The sequence below is a fragment of the Ornithodoros turicata genome, chromosome 6 (assembly GCF_037126465.1).
Source record: "Ornithodoros turicata isolate Travis chromosome 6, ASM3712646v1, whole genome shotgun sequence".
NCBI lineage: Eukaryota > Metazoa > Arthropoda > Arachnida > Ixodida > Argasidae > Ornithodoros > Ornithodoros turicata.
In genome coordinates, this window is record NC_088206.1 from 22,234,788 (window position 1) to 22,259,006 (window position 24,219).

At 44.8% G+C, this 24,219-nt stretch overlaps 1 protein-coding gene across 1 annotated transcript in view; it reads right to left on the bottom strand.

The window, feature by feature from the left end:
• LOC135396417 (adhesion G protein-coupled receptor E1-like) overlaps positions 1-23,711 on the bottom strand; it is a 300,114-nt gene extending 276,403 nt beyond the window's left edge. The window contains exon 1 of the mRNA XM_064627383.1: positions 23,448-23,711. Within this exon, the coding sequence (XP_064483453.1) occupies positions 23,448-23,511 (64 nt within the window). The 5' untranslated portion in view covers positions 23,512-23,711. The remainder of the gene's footprint in view (positions 1-23,447) is intronic.
• Between the last annotated feature and the right edge of the window lie 508 nt (positions 23,712-24,219).

The window sequence follows — 24,219 nt, forward strand, 5'->3', positions numbered from 1 at the left end:
ACGGAGTGAACTAAATCCTGAAGCAATTGATGTTCTGAGGCTGGAATACATCGAAAGGACAAATACATACAAAGCCTCAAGTGCCTAAGAAATTAATGATGAAAGATGGAAGTCACTGAAGAGGTTTGCCCTACAGCTAACCTTTTCAGTGACTTCCATCTTTCATCATTAAATCCTGAAGGGCACATCAAGATAAAAAGAGGTACCCAAATCATGAGCTACGTTATACCTAAATCTACACCCTAGAAAGGATGCTGTCTACTAGATGTTAGCCGAAATGGACATATACTGGGGGAACTATTTCAAGGCGATTGGCGTCCCAATGACTCGCGCTTTTGTAGCATATAGCAAGCAAAAAGCGGCAAGCATCTCCGAAATATTGCTCACTAGCCTTTCTAACTCAAAACAGAATTGCATATTGAAGAGTGAAAGTTTCGAGTTTTAAGGCGCAAGCAGCAGTGAGGTACATTCCGCGAATGCCTACCCAGCCGAGTGCCTGAGGGATACTAAGGAGTGAGTTACTTTCGAAGCAAATTTTTGCAAGGTTCTACCTGACATAAATACGTGACAGGAACAACGACGACATGTAGCGAAAGGAAGTTTCACTGCGAAAAGTACGTGTGCTAAGTAAGCAGCTAAGTATGGTCGTTATATGACAGAGCTGCCAATTTGTTGGCATGTATAGCTCTGGGGGAATTGTGCGCCCTGGCTTACTTCATTGGGACCTGTGCTGGTATGTGCCTCACAGCGTTTGACGAAAACACGGGCGAAACACGCGGACAGCACACCTCATACTGGGATGAATAAAAATGGAATTAATTTGAAAATATTTGAAAGAAATGGATAGTATCATAAAAAAGTTGGTTCTAGCAAAACTTTTTCTTGACCCCTAGACTTTTATCTCGTTTTCGTTATAACATCGTCAGCACTCTAACCTACATCCTTTCGAGGAATGTAATTATAACAAACAGACAATTTGCCTCGTGTGCGAGTGGCGAACAGTAAACCCCCTACCGATGAAACGTCATCAGGTCCTGGGTCCGAGCGTCCTAGCCTTCCGGCCTATTGCACTTCGTCTGCAAGAGACGAACCAAGAGGTTGGTCAACTTATTTCAGGCTGTTGATTTTAGCACCACGGAGGACCATAAGTCCGAAAAATGTATATATTTTTTCTCTTCCGGTGTTTATTTTTAATGAGAAAAAAGTATGCAGCAATTTGCATTTATAAACATCGTCCGTTTCTTTTTCTTTTTTGCCATAAATAATGGTTAACCGAGGTTGGAGACAATGGATCCCTTCTCAGCCCTTCATCCATTTGTATCTGCTGCAATGAGCTCTGCCACGCTCGGTACGTGTAGTGTGAGGTAGGGAAGGGGACCGAATCGAACAAAATCCGGATCGTGATTTACGGGCGGGACCCCCATTGAACTACTACAGTGTGGCACACGGAAGACCACCCGCGCGGTCCACTGCACCTGCTAGCGTCCACGAGTAGAAGGCATCATTCGGACAAATGGCGTGGTACGAAGAATCATAAGCGAATTTTGCTTCCTTACTGGTACTGTTATCCTCCTTATGCTTATTGCAAGTTCATTACGTACGTAAGATTTAAGCCTGTGACCGGCGACATGGTCGAGTGGAATTGCTGGTAGCCAAGGTCGTGGTGGGTTCGACCAGCGGCTGTCCTGTCTAAGATTTTCCCTGGGCTTTCCGAAAGACTTTCCAGACGAGTAAATTTCTCCGTCAAGTCGGCCCATGACGCATACTAATCCCTGTATGTACGCCTCTCATAACCAGAGTTGCTTCGCGCCGCTAGCGCAGAATAAACATAAGACGGGGGGGATCGAGGTAGCTTGCCGTTGTTGGCCGCACTCAAGTGGACATCGTCACGACTATAGCCAAAAAAAAAAGAAAGAAAGTGGTAGAGGGGAGTTGAGGACTTCAAAGTGATGCAGAGGCAGGATGATCGATACTGAGGGGACGGAGGCACACTGTAGGTGAGAGGTGCACTAGAGTGGTCTTTTCGTTAGGCCTGTTTCTTGAAGAAAGCGCACGAGGCCGCGCACTCAGAACTTGAACACATAGCACGCTGAAGGCCAACCATTGCACAAAATGATACTCCTGATTTGTTTAAAGGGCGGGGCGTACGCGTTTCTTTCATTTTTTTTAATTGCATTAGTGTTCCAAAAACTTCCCGTTTGTAACCAATCAGGAGGCAGAATGATGTCATTCGGGATGGTGATTGGCGAAGGACGTGTTATGTGGTCAAGTTCTCTTACTGTACTCTCCCCGATGAACTCGTGCACCTCACCGCATCCCCATCCTTCAACCTCCTCTATCCTCCATCCGTCCGTCCTTCCTTTGTGTTTTGTTTTGCTATGCGTTTTCCTTTTCTTTTTTTGGCTATAGTCGTGACGACGCCCACTTCTGTGTGGCCAACAACGGCGAGCCTATCCTGCCATCACCCCCCCCCCTCTCTTTTTAGAGTGCATACACATACTTGCAACCAGGGAACCAGGGGGGCTTTTAGGGGGGGATTTAGGTGGTGATATACTGACGTCACCCATTTCTGTCATCACCATGTGCTTCGACTGATCTTATAGGCTCCGTGCATTTCGCCAGGAGGCAGCTCGACGCTATGCCTTCGGCGCAATTCAGCGGCGGAACTGTTCGCAACTTGGTAGGTGAGCCGGCTGCAATGGCTGTAGTTTTGTACGCCGTGGCTTTGAGAATTCTAATTTATCTGTTATGCTACTTCTTCCAGAGTTCTAACTTGGCAAAATGCATTACGCTTGAGGAGAGTGGTCATATGAACGGCGTCCGTGAAACTCAGAACAAGATAAGCGTTTGACCCTGTCGTAATTGCAATATATACGCTACGTTGCGCAAACTGGTCAACATGGTACTGTGTAGATCCGTTCAAACAGCCAGCACTTCTAGCAACGTGATGAAACATTATTTCCCCCGTTGTCTGTGTACTGCTGTCTTTCCGAGCCGTGTTACCCATTACGGCGTCCCGAATTTAGCATTATGTATTTGATGTACGATGAACACATACAAAAAGTGGTCTCGTATAGTTGAAACTAGTTTCGGGATATCGTGTTACTAACAAAAAGAGATACCGAGAAACTCTTCCATTCAATGGAGTACATTCTAGAGTAACATAGAACACAAATGAAAATGTGGAAAATGATCATCAATCAGTTATTACAATATAAGTGAATATATATTACTTTCCGTCTATTCACTTGCCGTGTCTTTGATTGCACGGCCTATAAAACGGTCGTCGGAGCAGCATCCTTTCCGGTGACAGATTTTGTGATTTTATGCCCGGGTGTTGTTCCCGGGAAGATTTTTTCCTAAAAATTGTTTGCTCTGACTTGTCGCGCTTAGTACAAACCAAAATCAACAATAAATGAAGAAGTGATGATGACATGGGATGTTTCCCCGTGGTAGCCACGGGACCCTACCCCACTTCACAGTGGTTAATATGAGAGGATAAATTAGTATGCGCTTAACATGTGTTGGAAAAATTGTATCATGCTGCAGTTTTCTGGATATTAAGCACACCAAAGTTTAGTGAGTTCAGAACAGTCTTCCTGGGGTTGGTAGTTGTTGGCCGCAAAAGTTTCCGAAGTTCAGCAGCAGGCGCTTGTGTTGCCGTCAGGCAAACACTGATCCCCATCTTGTCTGTGAAAAAATGGTTACTCTTCTTCTTGAAAATTTAGAATCATATGCTTGCTTTAACAAACAAACGAAAACCTTAGTCGTTCGAATTATGTTGAGTGACAGACACCAAGCGCTGTCGCGATCGGCTTCCCTATTTTGAACTTCAAACGCTGCCCAGTTTCGTTGTCAACGTCGCTCTCAATGTTAACACAACGAACAAAGCAACAGTATCTCCTGCTGTGACCATCCTTGGTTGACACTTTTTAGTGTTGGAAAATGCGTTTTCCATTGCCCCGCATTGCCACCATGTGTCAACCACCTACTCAGTTGGAAACGGCCTTCACGGGAGAGGGCGCTACCAGTACTCCAAAACTTGAGTGCGCGGGGCCTGTATGCAGTCGGAGACCCCCTTCTCAGAAAAATCCTGCACCCGTCCCTATACATGCAGCACACGACGAGGTGCCTGGTGAGCATAATGGTTATACCGTACATTGTGTTTTTAATTCCGCACAACTCGATGTCAAGATCATGGGCAAGATAAGTTCGCCTTGATGGCTAATCTAGTCAACCACAATTACAAGTCTATACGAAAAGCCTGTTTGCTGCACACCCGTTGCACGTTCTTATCGTATCCGTTAAGGTGATGCTCCCAACTCCATAAGTGTAAAAAAAAGAAAAGGAAAACATAAGCTAAGTGCCCAGGGACGTATACCACCAAAGACAATAACTTATCTACTTTTAGAAACAGTCTCCGTGAGAGCTTCGAGAAGAAAAGGGCGTGCGACGACTTTGCTCATTGTATTTTTGCGGTCGTTATTTAAAAGAATCTACTCTCATTGTGTGAAAACAAAAGACCTAAGGAGCTTAACTTCTAAAAGAGAACGGATGCTCAGTCGTTTTTGTACACAAACCCGGTTTTATTTATTTACTTCAGGCAAAACACACAAAAGAATAGATATAGCGTATTCCTTCAAGCCGTATGCGTATTGGTGACGTAATCCGTCATCTGATTCGAAAAGTGGAAGAGAGAAAAAAAAAAAGTGTCAACAGAGCGCGATCAGCTCGCATGGCTCAGTGGTTAGCGTGCTGACCATGTCACGTCGCGACTGGAGGTACCCGGGTTCGAATCCCGGTCCCGGCTGTGCTGTCTGGGGTTTTTCCTGGGTTTTCCTCAGACGCTTTGAGACATATGTCGGCACAGTTCCCTTGGAAGTCGGCCGAGGAGGCACATTCCCACTGAGCGTTAGTCGTGACGTTGCCCAGAGGTTGCCCACCTCTGTGAAGCCAGCAACGGCGAGCTCTTTCAATAGCACCACCAGGCAGAGCGCGAGACAGATGACTACAAACACATATGAAGACTGTAAACACATCGAAAGCTTTCCTTTACTCAAAAAGAAACTGCGACGCAAAGAGAAAAAAAAAAGAGAGAACCGTGAGAATAAAGGTGGGGGAAAGTGGGGCTCAGCGTTCACACGCTTAAAACGAACGTGTTAGCAAACGAAAAAGAGACTGACCTACCAAAGAAGCTCTAAAAGTGGAACTCGATGTGCACGCTTCGAGCCGAACAACACTCTAAGGGGCGTGTCACACTGGTGCGACGCGACAGGACGCGACAGCCTGTGTTCAGTGTCCTGTCGTGTCGAATATCAAGTCACACCGGCGAGACACGTCAGTTCCGAACACGACATCATTCCGCGACAAGTTGAGTCGCACGCAGTTTACAACACCTCTCGGCAGGTGTCCTGTCGTGTCGCGAGTCACACTGGCAAGGCCCGGGCAGCCGACAGACACCGGACACTGTATGGGGAACGCAAATGGCGGAGGCAGAGGCGTACGCTGCTTTTGCAGCGCTTTCAGTTTATCTTGCTGTCGATAGCAGCGTAGCGAGGCAAAAATATCGAAATTTTCTAAATCGATATATATCGACGAAGTAGAAAATAATCGATAAAATCGATTAAAATATCGATATTTATATCGATAAATTATCTCTCTCTCTATATATATATATCGATATTATATCGATATTTCGATGTTTGAAAAGCTGTCTCGCTTTTACTCGAACAATTAAAAAGAAGTTGTCCTTGTTTTATTTTCTTTCATGCGCATTACCACATGAGGCACGTGATGACGATGGGAGTGGTGGTAATGGCAGGATCGGCTCGCTGTTGGCGGTGCCGACGAACAACCCGCATTACGAGGACCAATGAGCATACGTCCTCAATTATCGTCAGAGAAATATTGGAGAATAATTAGTGCAAGAATTTAGGTTAGTGTAGAGGATGTCGCCCTCTTCGGATCCGCACCAACTTGCCTCCTTCTTCTTCGTCCTTCGAGGAGTGGATGTCTGCGCAGACGGAGCCACGCCAGCAAGAGAAAATCCTCGGTTTCGACTGCCGCGTACGTTGCGCGCTCAGTGAACTCGTTCTGCACTTTCCAATGCGTCGTTCCGCACAAAATGCAGCCCCGGACGACCCACTGACTTTTAGAAACCGACAAAGTTTTCCCCTAACTTGCGCCACATTTTTACAGGAAATATCAGCATTATGTCGAAAAACCAAATTAAGAGGGAGAGAGGGGAAAAAAAGCCTTCAAGTTTGGTTGATAAACTCGTTGAGCCGCTCCTTTTTTTATAGCGTGTCCCTGCGCAAAAGCCGCGTAATTACTATACTATCTCTATCAGCATACGTATCGATCTCTGTATCGATGTAATATCGAAATTCATATCGATGTGAATACCGATATTTTTACCAATAAATATTCATATTTTAAAATTATCGATAATATCGATAAGAATATCGATATCGTTCCACCACTTAGCAGTGACGACGAGCCTGAGGGGAAGCGAATTTGGTCGCGACCATGACTGCTGCACTGCAAGTGTCTCGGTTGTTATCAAAATCTGATGCACTGGAAGATCGCAACGGATATCGAAGACAGCAAAGAAAAACGCAAATGAACGTGTTTATCTGCCAAAAAAACGTAATAGAATGGTGGAGAATGTGCCTGTTTAACGAGCAGTGGTCACAGATGTCTGAACAGAGATTAAACATCACACGACACGTGTCATCCGACAGTTGAATAGGTTCTGCGGTCACACTGACGAAACAAGTCTTACGACACTGATTCTGTTGTCGAGTCGAGGCGGTGTCACGTCACTGTGACCGTATGTCGGCGACAATGACTCGACACGACAAGACTGCTTTCGATTTCTTGTATCGTGGCGTAATACATTGCACAGTACAAGTGCACAGTGAAAGTGTAATTATCAGAGATAGATTTACCAATACAGTCATGCCACAACACATTCATCAACCACTAAAAAAGATGACAATGACGAGTTGCTTGGATACATCATCTGGCTACGTCATTATTACATCTAGATCTTGATGTTGGTTTTAGCAGCCAGGTTACTTCTAGTATCAATGCACATTTCCACACACTCCACAGATAATGTAGTTTTACACGTAACACTGAACAGACCATCTTTGATGAAAATATGACAAAACCTGACTGCTGAAAAAACTCGGACTTGTGTGGCACACGGCCGCAGTCCTTTAGAAACAAAACGATGTCATTTATCTTCTCCAGTCCCAGTACCATCTTTGTTGTTAGCGTACCTGCTCATACTGCGAGTAGCACTGCATTCTCACGATTCTCTCACAAGGTGACACCTTAGATGAAGTTGTGTGTACTGACCAGCCGGATGAAAATGATGATGATCAAGTTTGGACGAAGAGAACGGTGCTCGTGGTGCTTGTACGTAGGGGCGACTCCCGATTTCGCTTTCAGCCTGATGATTGCTGGCGATTGCGAAACTGCGAGCAAGTAAACAAGCCAAGAAGAGCCAAAGCGAAAGCTGACCGTGACGTCAGTGGTTTTAGCAGACTATCAGACGGCAAACCAAAAAATCGATTTCTCCGTAAATACAGGGTATTTGTCCAAACTATTTTGGAGGCACCTTCAGTAGGCACCAACCTTTGTGCCTGCTCGCTTTTGTTCTGATCTGTGACAATGAATTTTCGCCGTAGCTCACCTTTAAGTTGCATGCGGTCGTCTGCCAGCAACATCTTCCTGGGACCCTATTCTCGTCAAAGTAATCGACCTCGCTTACTTGGTGTTTCGCCTATAATTGGTCGTTACACAAAGAAGGCGTGAAGAACTGGGGTGAATGCCACGCGCCCTCAACCAATAGTGGAGCACTTGATCCTGCAATCTCCATTCTTTATCTCCTTTATCACGAAGCTTGTAGGATCAAGAGCTCGACAATCGGTTGAGGGCGCGTGATATTCATTACTGTTCTTTACGCCCTTCTTCGTGTAACCACAAATGACAGGCGAGACACAAAGTAATCGGGGTCGATTACTTTGACGAGAATAGGGCCCCTGCCCACCCGTTCAAAGTTTACAGATAACAAACACGACAAACAAGGAACGAACCGCATTTACTCGTATTGGAAATTCAATACTTTAATCCGGAACAGAACCTGAAACCGAATTCTATTAACACGGCCTGCAGCGACTACAAGTTCCGCGAATATCTCACTGTCTTAAAAATACACATAAGGAAGAAAGAAAGACGAAATGCAAATCTGTTTCTTAACTAGAAAAGGTCACCTTCTCAAAATGTGAGCTGCGTTTTTGGGTTTGTAAAGAACATGGGATGACCTCAAGTGGCTGCGAATGCAGTTGTCCCGACGTTGTCCTTGGGGAGCTGTGCCGCTGCCTGTTACGTTTGCAAATTGCATTCAACTCTTGCCTGCACAGAGACCGTATGAGAAATGATATCCTTCCGCTTGACAGTCTACGTGTTTTCTTTTTTTGTCGACATCTGGATGTGACTATACTAATATAGGTGCTCGAACAAAAACGCAAAACTTCTCTGTCTTCTGTGATACGCCAGGACGTATGACTTAAAACCGGAAACTAAAATGAGAAACGACATTCTGGAAAGTGTCGGCGATAGTAAAATATACAGGGTGTCCAAGAAAACGTGTCATTGAATTATAATAAAAAACTACGCCACCTAGAATCATGCGGTCAACGGCATTTGTTCGTAATAGGTTTTTGCTACCGCATGATGTGAATGTCCTGTAACGTAAGTTTAATTACATGTAAATATTTACAAACTGAACTCGGAAATTTCCCTAGTAAAGGTCACGTTTTTACCCCACCAATATGAAGAGCGTGCCGAATTTACTCAAATTCATGATAATTGACATTGATGTTTAGGAGCTATCCCATCGGAAAGAATAGCCGAACATCATGCTTTTCGGTGCACCCGCGTATTACGGGCGACGACTCTTTGAGCGCTATCGCTGCCAGTCCGACGAAAGGAGGTTGCAAACCCAGCCCACAGAGTGATAGTAGAAAAAGTGACAGTTCCCGAAATTGGGAGAGGGAGGGCATGATCCCGCGAAAGCCGGGCTCGATAAGCCATGCCTGTGTTATCTCTTTCGACGATGCCATTGTGGGCTGGCTTTCCAACCTCCTTTCGTCGGACTGACAACGACTACGCTGAAGAATTCGTCGCGCGCTATCCTCTGGGAGCTCCGTACGATGTTCGGCTATTTCTTCCGATGGGATAGCTTCTCAATATCCCTGTCAAATATAATTAATTTGAGTAAATTCGGCACGCTCTTCACATTGGTGAGTTAAAAAAGTGACCTTTACTTGGCAAATTTCCGAGTTCAGTTCGCAAAAATTAACATAACTTATTAACTTATACGTTATATGACATTCACATCAGGAGGTGGCAAAAACCTAGTAAGAACAAATGCCGTTGACCGCATGATTCTAGGTGGTGTAGTTTTTTTTATTATAATTCAATGACACGTTTTCTGGGACACCCTGTGTATAATACAGAACAATTTGCCATCACACTGTGTATGGAACCACTAAGTACAGTTCACGACATTAGATAAAGACCGGTTTTTCATAGACACGGTGGCGGGCGTAATATTTTTGCCGGCATCAGCCCCATCTCATCATCGTACCTCTATTTGTGTGTGTGTGTGTGTAATATTTTTGTCTGACCAGGAGTATGACCATATCAGCTGCCTTCCGTCGTGCATCGCACGCTGTCGCCTTTGCGTACATAAGGAATACCGTGGTTCCTGCGCACTGCGCGACACCCTGCATATTTTCCGCGCGCGCAGTAGCACCAACGCTATCCTTTACGTACGTAAGGGCGACAGCGTACACGCTGCACTAAAACTCCCTATAAGTTGACGTGGACTTACACGTAAGGCGAGCCAGCCTACCTGTACGTTGGCTGCAGTTGTTCCTTTGGGGGACGGGCAATAGCACACCGGACAAGAGCTCACAGGACAAACGCTCACCCATGAAGTGTTGGAGCCGGATAATCGCTCACCACATTTGCAACGTCCTTTTGTCACCCAATAATTGGGATAGGTTAGGGTTATATTGGTACTGTATATGGGACTACGCAGACAAAGAGAATTAAAAAACAAAACGGTAAGGAATAAGTGATGTAAAAATGAACTTCCCAAAATAACTCTTCAAAAATAAACGGTCTATATCCACGGCGACAAAATGGAGGTATCCCGAAATGCCGCCGTTAAGAATCCCATATGTTCAAAATCCAAAGCGTAGCGTTGCGCGCGTGTCCAGCTCTGGCGAGCCCTCCAACCGCTGGGTAAGCTGCCAAAAAACAAACATAAACTAACCTAACCTCTGAAAACTATCCTAACCTAACCAAACCGAATTCTTACCATTTCTGCTGATCCGATGTGGCCGCCATGCAATAAGGCTAACGGTCACCAAAGACCTGGCTTTTATTCACGACAATGACTTCTACCGACGTCAAAATCACACAATACTGCGGGGCATGTATTATTCAACAGTCAACACTATCATTCCGCCATTCTTCATATTAAAGCTTTAATTCAGAAATCTAAGATTTTAAACATTTCGGATTTTAAACGATGGGAGGAGAACTTAACTGAGGGATATCGTGCAAAATCAACTCGCTGAAATAAACTTGACGACTGATGGAGGCGGAAGGAAGCATAGCCCGCGGCAAGAATAGGTTGGTTAGTTCGTTATGACATAAGGCCAACTGATGCAGGTGGAAGGAAGCAGCCCGGGGCAGTAATATGTTATTTGGAAATGCTTATTTTGAAGGTGTGGATTTTTAAGCAGTCTATTTCGGAAAGTGGATTTTCTAACGTTTTATTTTTAATAATTTATTTGGGCATACACCTGACTGATGCAGACGCAGAGCAGTAGCTGGTCACGGTTAGTGAGCTTGTGTCCGGCTTCAACGCTTCCAGGGTGAGCTTTTGTCCGGTAAGCGATTGTCCGGGATGCGTCGCATGCTGGGACTGCGGATAATTTCGACCACCCAGAGTTCGTAAACGTGCCCCAGAAATTCCTGACACAGGTTCGGGAAGAAATATTTACCTCGCGTAAACCGAAACAATTTTACGCAGAATAACCACATTGTATTGATGACATACGTTGATATCGCGTGATACATTCCAGAATAATCAGGGTATGTTCCCGAACGAGCGAGAACGCTGCTTTGAAGCACGGCGTTTGTCTAAACATGTCTAAATATGTCGAAGCAACGCGTTGCAGATAAAGACGGACACTAACAGCGACTAGCAAATAGTGTATTGAAACACGCAGGTAACTACTAGTCGCTACAGTGCAATGCTGTCCGTGTCAGTCTAGGTCAGCCAACACGCCCTATATCATCTTGCACATTTGTTTTGTGATACGACGCCGAGAAGCGCGAGTTTCAATTGGTTCGCAAAAAAGAAGAAATAAATCCTCATAGCTTTCTAAATTTCAAAACATGTGGTGCGCTGCCCCCGCTCATGAAAAAACGTCGTGTAACAAGGTGAAGCTACACCTCTGCGTTTGTCTGAACCACCTAGGATACAATGAGCCATGGATAGCTCGAGCCCTCGTGCGAGACATCGTCGAAGAATGTGGCCGCCGGGTACGGGAGGGGAGAATGATTTGAAGATGAAGCGCACGGCAATTCCCCGAGGGGGCGTCAGGCGTGCCGGAAGCAACGCCAAGGTCTTCACTGCGAAGCCGCTTAGGACATTATTAGAGGCAGGCGGAGGGGTGGGAACTATTCCACGTTCCACACTCGTCGCGTCACTCGGAGAACTATTAGTACGTGCCGATGCAAGTTGTCACGCAAAGGGGTCATCGGTCAGGCAATGTGGCAAACTCTATTATGAGCATGAAAGCATCATCGTGGGCATCATGCATGTATTGTTCACTCATTTCGACTGAGAAAGGAAGGAGTGCACCACATAAGCATCAACTGAACTGCGATGGAGTATATGCAAGAAAAATGTTCCCAGACGACTATCAAAGCATACTTGTGTAATATACTGCCTTGGAGTTGGACGGACTAAAAATAATACTGCCTTACTTTCTTGCTTCGGCTTGCTTTTTTTGTGGCAGTTGTTGTTTGTCGTATGAGTGTTAAAAAAGAAGAAAATGAATTCCTTTCCTGAATAATTTTGCCTCTCCTATGAGCCCTCCCAAAGTCCAATTGTCTCCATCACGAATGTGTGTCTAGCAAAAAGGTGCGAGCTTAAATTTACAGGAATGTGAAAGTGCCGTATGCTTTATACTGAGTGCGGAAGGTACGTACAAATAGCAACAGCAGTGCAGTCGACGGATTCCCGAAATTCGCTGGCATAATAAGAGGCTAGGACGCTGACGCCCGCAGTCAAAGTGCGGCTGAAATCCTTTTACCATCGTGATAAACCTGCAAGGGATGAACCCTCTCACGTCATATCCGGATGAGTTCACTTGAGGCATGCTTCAAGCATTCAGGACAAAGGCAAGTTGAGTTTCTTCCTAGTTGAACACAGTAGCTGCTGTATATATACACAAAGAGGAGGGCTGGAGACCCTCAGACAACGCGTTCTTCACATCCTCTCAAGAGTGTTTACGTTTTCAACGGCTCCGCTCAGCTAAGAAACCCCAGTTTCTTTTCTTTGTAGCTCCCGTAGAAAAGTGTATTCAACTAACAGTAAGGCTACGGTTGTGAGGGAAAGTTTTGTTTTACTTGTTTCTTGCAACAAGCCAAACTAAAGCAGCATTGGGATGATGTTAAAGGAGCTATGAATTCTACCAAGCTAGCCCGCCGACTGTGTCGGCTCCGAACCGCGATTTTAACTTGTTGGCCGTGACACCTTTTGTATAGATGAATCTGATATGTCCGTATCTTCACCACATAGAGAACGCTGCTAGCCAACCATCATCCCCAATTACAAAGTTCTCGCTCCTGATTTGTTGGAGGCGGAGCCATGTAACCATTATGTACTGCATTATGGCTACAAAATAGGCTCCGCCTCCCGTTTTCAACAAATCAGGGACGAAAACGTTGTCATTCGGAATGATGGTTGGCTAGGAGCGTGCCATGTGGTGAAGTTCATTTTTAAGAGCGTAGAGCCGAACGTTATATGTACCTCCGCGTTGGCGTCTGATTGGGTGCTACAATTCTTCAGATGACGTATCAACGGATAGCGGCGTTTGGATGGCGGTGCGTCTACTCGCCCGTATCGAAAAAAAATAGTGCGCTTTTGTATTAACCCTGCACACGTTATGAAGGAGAAGTACTGAACAATAAATTGTAAATAGAATGAGTGAAGCGTAGAAGAACAATATTACACCTATTACACACGTAACTAAATACATGTAGAAAGGAGTTCTTACCTCCTTTAAATCCAACCCATGCACTTGAGACCTAACGAACGTGCTCTAACCATGCATGTGGGTAATTCAGAAAACGGTCATTTTTAGTTGAGCGTATTTTTAACGCATTCTTGAAGTGGTTACTCTTGAACGTGCTGTGACACTTTAGTGCTATTGGCTAGTGTTATGTGTTCAAGTTCTGTTTCAAAGGTAATTTTCCTCGAGGAGGTCTTGCCCGTGCCTTGAAAGCTGAAACTTGATACCCCCGTATCCTGTTCCTCCATGCACTCTTGAAACAGCACTCTGTTATCCAACCATCTTCCCGAGTGTTCTTTTCCCTGATGTATAAAAGGAAGACAGCTCACGACTTTTTGTGACACTTATGCAGTTGCGTAAATTGTCCCAAAAAGGTCCGCGCTTTCCACAAATCAGGAGTGGTCCCTTTACATGTCGGTAAGAAACTTGCTGCCACGTGCATTTTTGGTGGCTTTTCAGACTCCTGGTGGATTTCACATTCATTCATTCATTTCTAACAACGTTCTGGCATTCGCTCGCAATTTACACTTGAACGCCACTCAGTAAGACAGCTTCTTCTCCAAAGAAGATTAATGTCGAGTAAACTGACTGTTTCTCACGTTTCGTTTTGAACGTTAAGCTATCTACGCCACCCTTAAAAGTAATTCTAGACAAAACGGTGCGTCACACGACAACATGTGCCAAAAACGTCCACTTTATCAACTCGTGATTGATGATGTATGGCCGAGCAAACAACAGGCCTGTAGCAGACGCATCGGGCCCGTTATGGGAGCTACAATTGAACCGTTGTACGCAATAAGGGGATAAGCCGAAAAAACCTTAATCGAGAAGAGCTGAAGCGAATATTTGGTAAGGCAATTGCAGCTGGTACTCCTTGAGTAACGTTACTGAAAATGTATAGCATACATAGCATACGCGGCATAGCCTACATAGCATAGCATATATATATTCGTATGTACCGTGGATGCATGCGCTCTTTGTGTTTTGTGGTACAAAAGCGCAAAAGGACGTATTCCATTGGTGTAAGGACGCAATTCATTGGTGGATAAGGGAGTAGAAGAGCGTCCTATTGCGCTTTACCGCGACCAGCCGCGACCAAAAAATATCTAAACCGAAACCAATTAATTACTGCAACAAATGACCCGCTTCGGTGGCAGATTTTTCTCTAAGAGGTGTCCACTGAGGGTCCCAAAGGGGGTAGTGCCCATTTAATGCCGACGGCGCCCTGCTTTCGAAGTTATGTTTTTTTTTCACGAAACTCATTTGAATTTTTTGTTTAAATAATGAGCGCCTCCCACTCATTCACACGGTGCACAGCTTGTAAGTGGTATCGGAGAGATACTTGTACAAAAAAGAAAGTTCTTCGATTGGTGCACCCGTTCGCGAATTATTCAGCCCGGGGATTTAACTGAAACACCCCGTAGAAGGAGCATGCTAACACTATCATGTTAGGTAGAAAGAACTCCAGCTTTTTTTCTTTTCTTTTTTTTTCTTTTTTTTGGGTGGGGGGCATATGTTTATTAACAACAAAAAAAAAAAGGAAAAGTTAGCCAGGGAAGTTTTTGACTCGTATGCGGAACAAACTTCTAAGCTACACGAGTGCTATACGAGTATGTAGAAAGGGGGCGTAATATAACGGTCCGTTCCGCTGACATATTCCGTTGTTGCTCTCATGCAGCGGGTGAATAAATTGCAATGCAGTCCTGAATTTTCTTCACCACGTACATACTGGTATCTACATGTCATTGCAGCAGAAATACTAAAAGGGTCAACTTCTCCCCTCATAATTAAGGGCCTATATTGGGGTAGTTGACATCAGGAAAAGTCACGGCAGCACAAGAACGAAGACAAAAGATATACGAAACGTTTTGTTTGTGTAGTTTGATCAATTGATCAGCACCCCCATTTCCGAAAGACAAATACTTTAACTAAGTAGCATCACATGGAATACCTCGACACTGAGGGAAGCATAGTCTAACAAATTGGTGTACGAATACAACCAGCGAAAACATGATATAGTACAGATTACAGTTACTGGTTTTCCGTCAATATATTTCCGGAATTCCGCGATGAAAACTTCTAAACGGTGGGGGATATGTTTAATGGCAAATAACAAAAACGGAAACGGTGGGTTTCAGCGGAAGCTTCCTATTATGTCTGATATGCCGAAAGAGGCAACAATAAAGACTGAAGTTTGAATTGGTTTACGCATCTATAGTATACCAGGAAAGACAAGCACATCTAGAACTTGAGTTCCTTGCAGTTCATTGTCACGTACATATTGAAGAACTGGCATGACATGGTATATTTTCTTCCTCGTCGTATTTTGTCACTGACTTCCTGACAGGATGCAATGTCTTCACCGTGTCCAAACAGTAGTCATTCGTAATGCCTGGAATGGTTCTCTCCGTTACTTAATTCCCCACTTGTCGCGAACATCATAGAAGTTTTGTCTTTCTTTTTCTTCTTTTTATTTTTCCTTTTTTGTAAGCGGGAATAGCAAGTCGGCTTCTGGAGCCAGGCTAACCTTTCCCCTCTATCGTGTTTTTTTTTTTCTTTGCAATAAACCTATATCCCCCCCCCCCCCCATAGAAGTGCAGAAATGCCATTTTAGGCAGCCTGATGCGCAATCGCATTCGTCGCAGAAGCATTCGAATTGAAAAACTGGGTTCGTTGTCTCTCGCTATACCATTACTGGACCTCGTAGGATTATTCCCACTCTGTGGTCCCGAACCCTCTGCCGAAGGCTTCCGGAAGGAAGGCACATCATGCCCTGGTGCACTAATAACGAGGGCTTATTACCATACTGTCCACACGGAATCCAGAAATCCACAACGTCTTCTTGCTTATTCCAATCCCCGTGTCGTTCCCTCGCAAGGACTAGCGCCGTTGACCCGCTTTTTTTCTCCGCCTCCTTTACCCCGCATACTTGGCTTCTTCGCTTCTTAACCGAAGACCAAGCCCATCGAGGATGCCTGTCACGAGGGTCGCCTCCGATTTCCTTGCCTTCATTGTGTCTAAAATAACAACAGTTCCCCGCAACAAAGTTCGACTCAACTCGTACTGGCCCATTTTTGGCGTCATGGGGTCGCTAAGGTGACGTCGCTAACGGCGGTCGTCAGTGTTCACTCGTTTTCGCCAAATGCAAAAAAAGCATGTCGGAGGACGTATATAGGCATTTTTACGGCAGATTGAAGAAGCCCTATAGGTATAACACGCACACATAAATGGGATGGGTACACAAGGTGGTGGGTAGTTATAAGGTATACATGTGCGTATATAAGATTGAATTGAAATTTATTTACCATGAACTATTATGATATGATGATATGATATCTATATGCTACCAATTTTGTCGGACCTTTAAATATGATGCCACCGAAGTACCCTAGAGACCTACAGAGATCCAATACCAATGTGGTGTCCACTGTGTTCATCCGGGAGATTTTCACGGGGGTTGCTCACGGAAAATATGGTGTTTCAAAACCATTTCCGTTGTTTGCCTCGTAGAAAAAAAAGCCTGAAGTTTAACGAAAAATCTGACAACCATAACAAAACAAAAAATTTCAGAGCAAATGTTTCAACTTTCGGACGAAGGTTATCTTGATCATTGGGTACCGAACTCTTTTCTTTTCTTTTACCGATGTTTTTTCTGATGTAGGCTGCACCATTATTTTTAGTGTTTGCGAATGAGAAAGGCAAAAGCTAATTAATAATTTAAAGTAGATTCACATGTAAGCAAATGTAGTTAATGTAGTCTCGGCGTTCGCATACCTGTGGTAACGACAAGTCATTTGTGTGCAAGCACAATTTAACTACCGTTTAAGCAGATAAACAAGTATGTGAACGATGTACTGTGGTGTATTCAAATGGTTACTCAGTATATTCCGTATAAGCCGTTGTCTGAACAGCAAATAAAATCCCACGAAGCTTAACTATCATATCGGCTAAACAACATAAAAACTCTCATTCACTTGATACACGTACGCCTTAGATTATCTTAACAGCAGGTGCAGCATCCCCTGCAGTCCACGAAAACATGTATAGTTGACGGTTTCCGTCAATGTGAGAATGTAGTGCTTTCCTGATCCTCAAAAAAAGAAAAAAAAAAAGAGGTGCACACGTATCACGTAACATGCTGTCTAAGAGGGCTAAAGTTACAGTAAGACTCGCATTTTCTGTGACACGGAAGATGTCATGTGTCAATATGTAAAACAGTGTCGGTATAATATATGTGAATTTGTGCTCATAATGTTTAATAATAATAATTCCAATAGCAAAAAGAATATCATGCCTCGCACGATTCATTGGTAATTCAAGTCATTGTATGAGAAACATGACGTTGACATGCTTATGTTGTGTGGGTGTGTTTGTCTGCTCTCCCCATCATGACCACCTGTACCAACTATCCTGTCTTGATACGCTTATAGTAAACGTGACGTACTTCTTAAAGAGAGGTAAAACAAAACATGTACAGGGTGTGCCCAAGTGGCATTTGCAAACATAACTCGTTGCCCGTTCATGGGACGACATTCCGGTGCCAGCGAAACCTACAGAAAAATCGTGTCAATTAAGCTCAGTGTAACGAAATACATCTAGTGACGAAAACTTGAAATTCCGTGCATTAGAATAGGCGTCTCAGGAGAGTGCAGAAACGGAAACGATGTTACAGTGGCTAGATAGATTCTATAGTCCCATATCGGTAGTGTCCCTAGCGGTACACAACTCTCCTGAGACCACCGTGTTGACATCGCCTATTCTAATGCACGGAAGCGCAGGTTTTCGTCGCTATATTTATTTTGTTACACAGGGTGTAACTGCTACGCTTTTACTGTATAGGTTGAGCTCGCATAAACGCGTCACTGTGCGCCACCGGATGAACATCGTCCGATAAACAGGCAGCGAGTTATGCTTGCAAATGGCACTATTGGTTTATGTGCACACACTGTATGGTTATGTAGCTTCACAAGCACTGCCCTCTGCTAAAACTGGTCTTCATGCCTCTTTGCGTGTATGCAAAGTGATACTGCAATGTCGCGCTTCACGTTTACAACAATAGCATTCTGAACGTTGGTTGATCTATTGCGCGTCATGAAACAGTTTTTACAACAAACGAACCAATTAAGTGCGTGTGGAATTGCAACAGCTGTTGTAAAATAACTGTTTGCAAAAGTTCCAAGAATGCCCGACGTACGTATAGTGGCACAAATGACCTCGATAACGTCCTCCCCCTCCTTGCACGCTTGAGGAGCGTCTTCCGTTATGCTAACAGGAGTACTTAACCTTCTGCAAACACTTCGCACGAAGACACCTGCAGCGCCGGTACCGCTATAGGGTTACTTTGCAGAAACTTCCAGAGCCTTCCCGAAAAAAAAAAAAAAAAAAATTGCGATACCTCGTCGAGAAGACTTTCCGACGTTCTCTTCACTGACGACGGTTTTTCGTTCAATTACCCAGAGATCTCCCTTCGGGCAGATGTCGGAAAGTTGCTTCGGGGATTACGTTCCCCACCCTAGTTCATAAACGGTGTCTCTGCGAAAGTATTCGCCGGAAGCGGAGAAAAAGTGGTCGTTTTTGGAATCGAAACGTTAATGGCGTGAAATTAGCGGATCCTCTTTGTCCTGTCATTAAGTTGCGAACTTAAAGATTACAAAACATAAAAAAAATAAAAGACACGCAACGTTACACGCAAAAAGAGGTGATTGATCATCGAGGATCCACCTAAAATAGAGCCGCAGGGAAAAAAGGAAGGCACGTCTGCAGCCCCGTCATTGGGAATACTAGCCACGTCCAACGCATCGCATATTTCGGTTGAGACCCATGCCCTAAACCACGACACCCCGTTAGCGCGGAAAAGAAAAACATTATTCTTGAGGGGCGGTTTTTTTAGTGGCCTTTCGGGGCTTGAACACCGAGCACGTCCCTAACCCACAACGGATCCCAGCTCGCGTCGGCACCCGAGGGAATCTGTGGGGAATCATTCCTCTTCGGCGTTTGCTCGGAGATTAACTTCCACAAAGGGTTAGGCGTGCAATAAAGCCGTAAGGGCGACTCATTTCCACGAGTAGTAGTTGCTTCGATGTCATGCAGCGAATTTTGTGGACAACGTTAAGAGCACAGAGGGCGTCAAACCATTTTGGACAGCAAATAACATCTTTAAAGCCTCTTTGACGATCTCTCGAATGCACCCAGTGTCACGTGGTCTTCTTCGGTTGAGTAGGAAGTTTATTCTATCGAGACTCGCAAAAAATTAATGCCGAGGTTTCCAACTTGCAATATAGGAGAATACGTACTGCTTGCGACACACTTGTCTGAGTTCTCCATGCAGCGCCTACTGAGGTTGACTCGGGAAGGACGCATGAGGGGTGCCCAGACTTGTACAGTACCTTGAGTACAGTATCTTAACTGGGTTTCTCGCAAATACTTTCAAATGGCAGTATTTAGTAATCTAACTTACATACTTTTTTTTCTTCAATAACTTAATCTTGTCATTTTCCAAGTTACTTTGAAGATACTTCTCTGTGCGTGACACGGAGGTCGAGCGAAAGATTGCCTTTTTTTTTTTTTTTTGTCTAGAGGGCACGTAAAATATTGGTAAATAATAACTCTTTATGAGGTTAAAGCAACGGTGAGGAGAAAAACGATAGTAAATTCTGTCGTCTCTGTAGAACATTCATTCGCATCTGTAGAGCGCGTGTTCAGTATTGGGGGTAATATATTAAAAACAAAAAAAAACTGGGCAGGCTATCGGATAACAATTCTGAAAAGCAATTGTTCCTTCGGGCTAATAAATCTTTTTCGTAATGCCATTTTCAACTTGACGCTCTTCGTATACCTTTGATAGCGAAATCCAACTGTGACGTCAAAATATCTTGAAAGTAAAGAGTTCCTTTTAAGAGCATTTAATACTCTACCTGAAATATTTTTCAGGATAGGGTATTTACTACTCTACTCGGTTCCTTTTTTTATTTTGCCCGGTACTCACTTAACTTAAATACTCATTGTGAGTATCTTGTGCAAGCCTGCATCCTTCCAACACCCCTACGGCTTGCAGCCTAGTCTTTGATAGGCAGTACTTGGGGTACGGTTCGATATTTCAGACAGGTGTGCCGCGAGCAGTACACCCTAAGAGCACGGGGGGAGGGGGGGGAGGTACTGTCTGAATCGGCTCGCAGTTGTTGGCCAGACAGCAGTGGGCATCGTCACGACTATAGCAAAAAAAAAAGAAAGAAAACGGATGGAGGATGAAGGGTGGAGATGCGTACAGGGTGCATGAGTCCGTCGAGGAGTGCAAAGGGCTAGAGGAGTCGTTGGTAAGACCCTACGAGCAGATGGTGGTGGTAGTGGTAGTGCTGAACAAGCTCACCTCTGTCGACCTCACAGAGCTGGGTCAACGTCACGACTAACGCTCTGGGAGAATGTGCGTCCTGGGCCGACTTCTAAGGGAAGTGTGCCGACATATGTTTGGCAGCATCTGAGGAAAACCCATGAGAAACCCTAAGAGCAGAACTTCCCAGCATAACACTCTCAGAGCCAACCACCATACAGAATGTTGCCGTTCCATTTCCGGACTTGTTGAAACCGGGAGGCGGCGTACGCGTTTCTGTGACAGTGGAGTTCGTTGTGCAGCGGTGTTCCGTTATGACAGTATAGACGAATAACCCAACGTTACTTTCTGCGTGTGTGCACCAACCCAAGGCAATTACATTTTGTACACGCAGTACATTATCCACTGACCCATAATGAACGCCAGAGTAATGGAATAATTTCCGCGACCTTGATATCCCTCCTCCTATCAATAGTGCTTTCCACGGCCATTTGGGCGATTTGCAGAGGCGGACCAATTGGCTACTCTTATAGGTCGGATGACACGAATTTCCACTCGGGTTCAGATTGCTTCCGTAGAGCAATCTATCTAATGACTGTGACCCAAGTGAAAAGAAGAGCTGTCGAGTAGGAAAAAACAAAGTATGGGCGATCCGGAACAGAAATGACAATCATTCTATTTTCGGTTCAAAATGGAAGCGTCTGTGTTAGATACAAACAATATCAGACGTTACCTCAAACCCAGGTTCGTCAACAACTGCACAGAAATTGTCGTTATCACTCCCGATTTGTGGAAAACGCGGGAGGTACGCCTCTTCGTTACAATTAACGTAAGTGCATAAATGTCACAGGTGGTGGTGGTGGTGGTGCTTGTGAAAGGGCTCACTGAGGTGGGCAACGTCAAGACTGACGGGAATGTGCGTCCTGGGCCGACTTCTAAGGGAATTGTGCCAACATATGTCTGAAAACGTCTGAGCAAAAAAAACCACATACATAAATGTGACAAAAAGCATACTCTCCCGTTTTCGACAAATCAAGGATGAGAACGATGTCACTCAGGGCGATGGCTAGGGGCCGCTGTGTTCCATTCACCACTACCACCTTCCCTTATAGCTTTTTAGCCTGCGTTATTTTCGATTTTGTGATAAACAACGAACCAGCAAGCCCAAAACCACTTTATTTCGCCTGCCATTTCCAAGTTTCATATTAGCAGACAGTTCTAGTTATAGCGTGCGCACAAGGAAATAACGCGAGACGATGTAGAGCGTGTTGTTTGAGTAACATGGTAACAACCGCGAAGAAACACTGACGTGCAGTATCGACTGCCAAATCCGGTGGAAACAGCTTGACGGCCACATTGTTGTCCGCGCGCTCAATGAAGGTATTCGTAGTAAAACGCGTCTTCTGTCCGTCCGTGTTTCTTATCATGTAAGGAAATAGCGCACTCGGTAAACGCACAGCCACGTTCGGCGCATGCGGACTTCGCACACATTATTTCCATGCGTACACAGTACTAAAATCTCTAACGGTTCTGTCCTGAGTCACATGAAATATTCATTCTGAAAACAGAAGGTCGCCGCATCGCACGCTCCTAGCGCCATTACTCGGAATGACATTCCAGAGTCGCTGAAAATGGGATGGATCCGCCTACTTTGGACACATGGCATTCCGCATAATGTGTCCAAAATAGGCATACAATTCCTGTTTTCAACAAGTCACAAGACATAACGGTATTCCGAATGACAGTTCAGTCCAGACGGTGTTATGTGGCCAAGCTCTGGTCTAACAGTGTAGCGGCCTCATTGGCCGACACTGCCTTTTTCCTGACATTCTTGTAAAATTTATCGGCACCCACAACTTAATAACCGAAACTGTGACGCTTGACGTCATATTGCTACTTCAGACGACTGCTCAGGATGCGCGTCCAAAATTTACTTACCTAAGTTTCGTTTAGGTGAAATAGAAAAATGTCGAGACCCCAGAGTGAGGGACTGGCTACTCCGATACTTGTAGACGGCGAAAATATAAGAGCAAGAACAAGTGTCGCCTTTCCCTTATATTGGATGATATAGTCAACACAGTTTCCCTCATTCATTAGAATGGTTCCTAACCCTTACGAACTTGAACCGTTTCCAGCACGCGTGACACAATATTTTCTGACGTCGGAGCTGAAACATTTTCGTCGAACGTGAACGAAGAGCGTTCGACGCCTACGTTAAAGTAACGGCGCTTTTGCAAGCACAATCAGAGCTGACCGGTTGTTGTTTTCTTCGAGTTGGACAAAGATATGACTATAAACATGAGACTCGATGACAGCTTGCAACCCATTTCCAGTAATCTTGCTTAATCGCTTCGTAGTACTTTTTCGATGCGTCAGCTGAACAGCGATACATGTCTGATGGATCTATTAATGACCCTAACGGACCTCGATGGATGTTAACTGCGTTCGCATCATTTCAGGGTCGCGATCCTAATGACATGTTTGGCAAGCAGGGAAATTTGTAACGCCTCATAACGGCTTTACACATCGGGCTTGCGATGTCTCTCCGAAAACTGCTAAATATTCAAACGGCAGTAACTTTGCGCAGTAAAACATTCCCTGAACGATGTTTTCACGTCTTATTGCACTAGACAACGCGGTCCTATTCTTTCTAATGAGCGCGCCATCCAACAATCTTTCACGTCACTAGGCGGCGATTTGTTGCCTTCATTGCACACACATATGTTCACCTTTTGAAGGGACGCTACATCCTAGCAGTAGAAGCAACCAGCAGGAGAAAATGGCCATCTTCATTCCGGTCGTATTATCCGTTAGCGCAGCAGACGTCGGTTGCTGTAGCAATTAGTATCACCACACAGGACGAAAACACGACACCAGCTCCAACATTCATCACCACTTGACGCTCAATTCACAATTGACGATTCATTCTTTATCGACAACAGACTCAGCATGTGACAAGACGAAGCACGCGCATAGTTGAAGACTGCGGAGCTCCGGCGGCAGCGGTAGCCGTTCGAAGACTGGCGGTGGCGACCGAGCAGAAACTCGGGAGGAGAGAGACGTCGATTGGAGCATGCGCTTTCGAAGGGTGATGCACGCAATGGAAAAAGGGAAAAGTGGCAGCGGAGGAAATGCGCTCATACACACAAACAGCGATGCGTCTTGAGCGAGTTGTGATCGACTGCGGGCATCTCTCACAGAAAGGGAGTGGATGAAGACATTCGACGTTCACGTGGAGGCAATTCACAGTAATGAGAGCTAAAAACAGAACTTGGCCGCATAAGACGATCCTAGTCAACCATCATCACGAATGATTATCTGATTTGTTGAAAACGAGAGGCGAACGTCCTTTTGTGACACTTATGCGGTTGTGTTAATCGTCAACGCCATGTGCTTTCTACAAATCGTGAGTGATCATTCTCTGCAATGATTGGCCTTCGAGGTGCTATGTGGTGAAGTTTTGTTTTAGTCTTCACCGCCACCACGTTTGTTTTAGTCTGC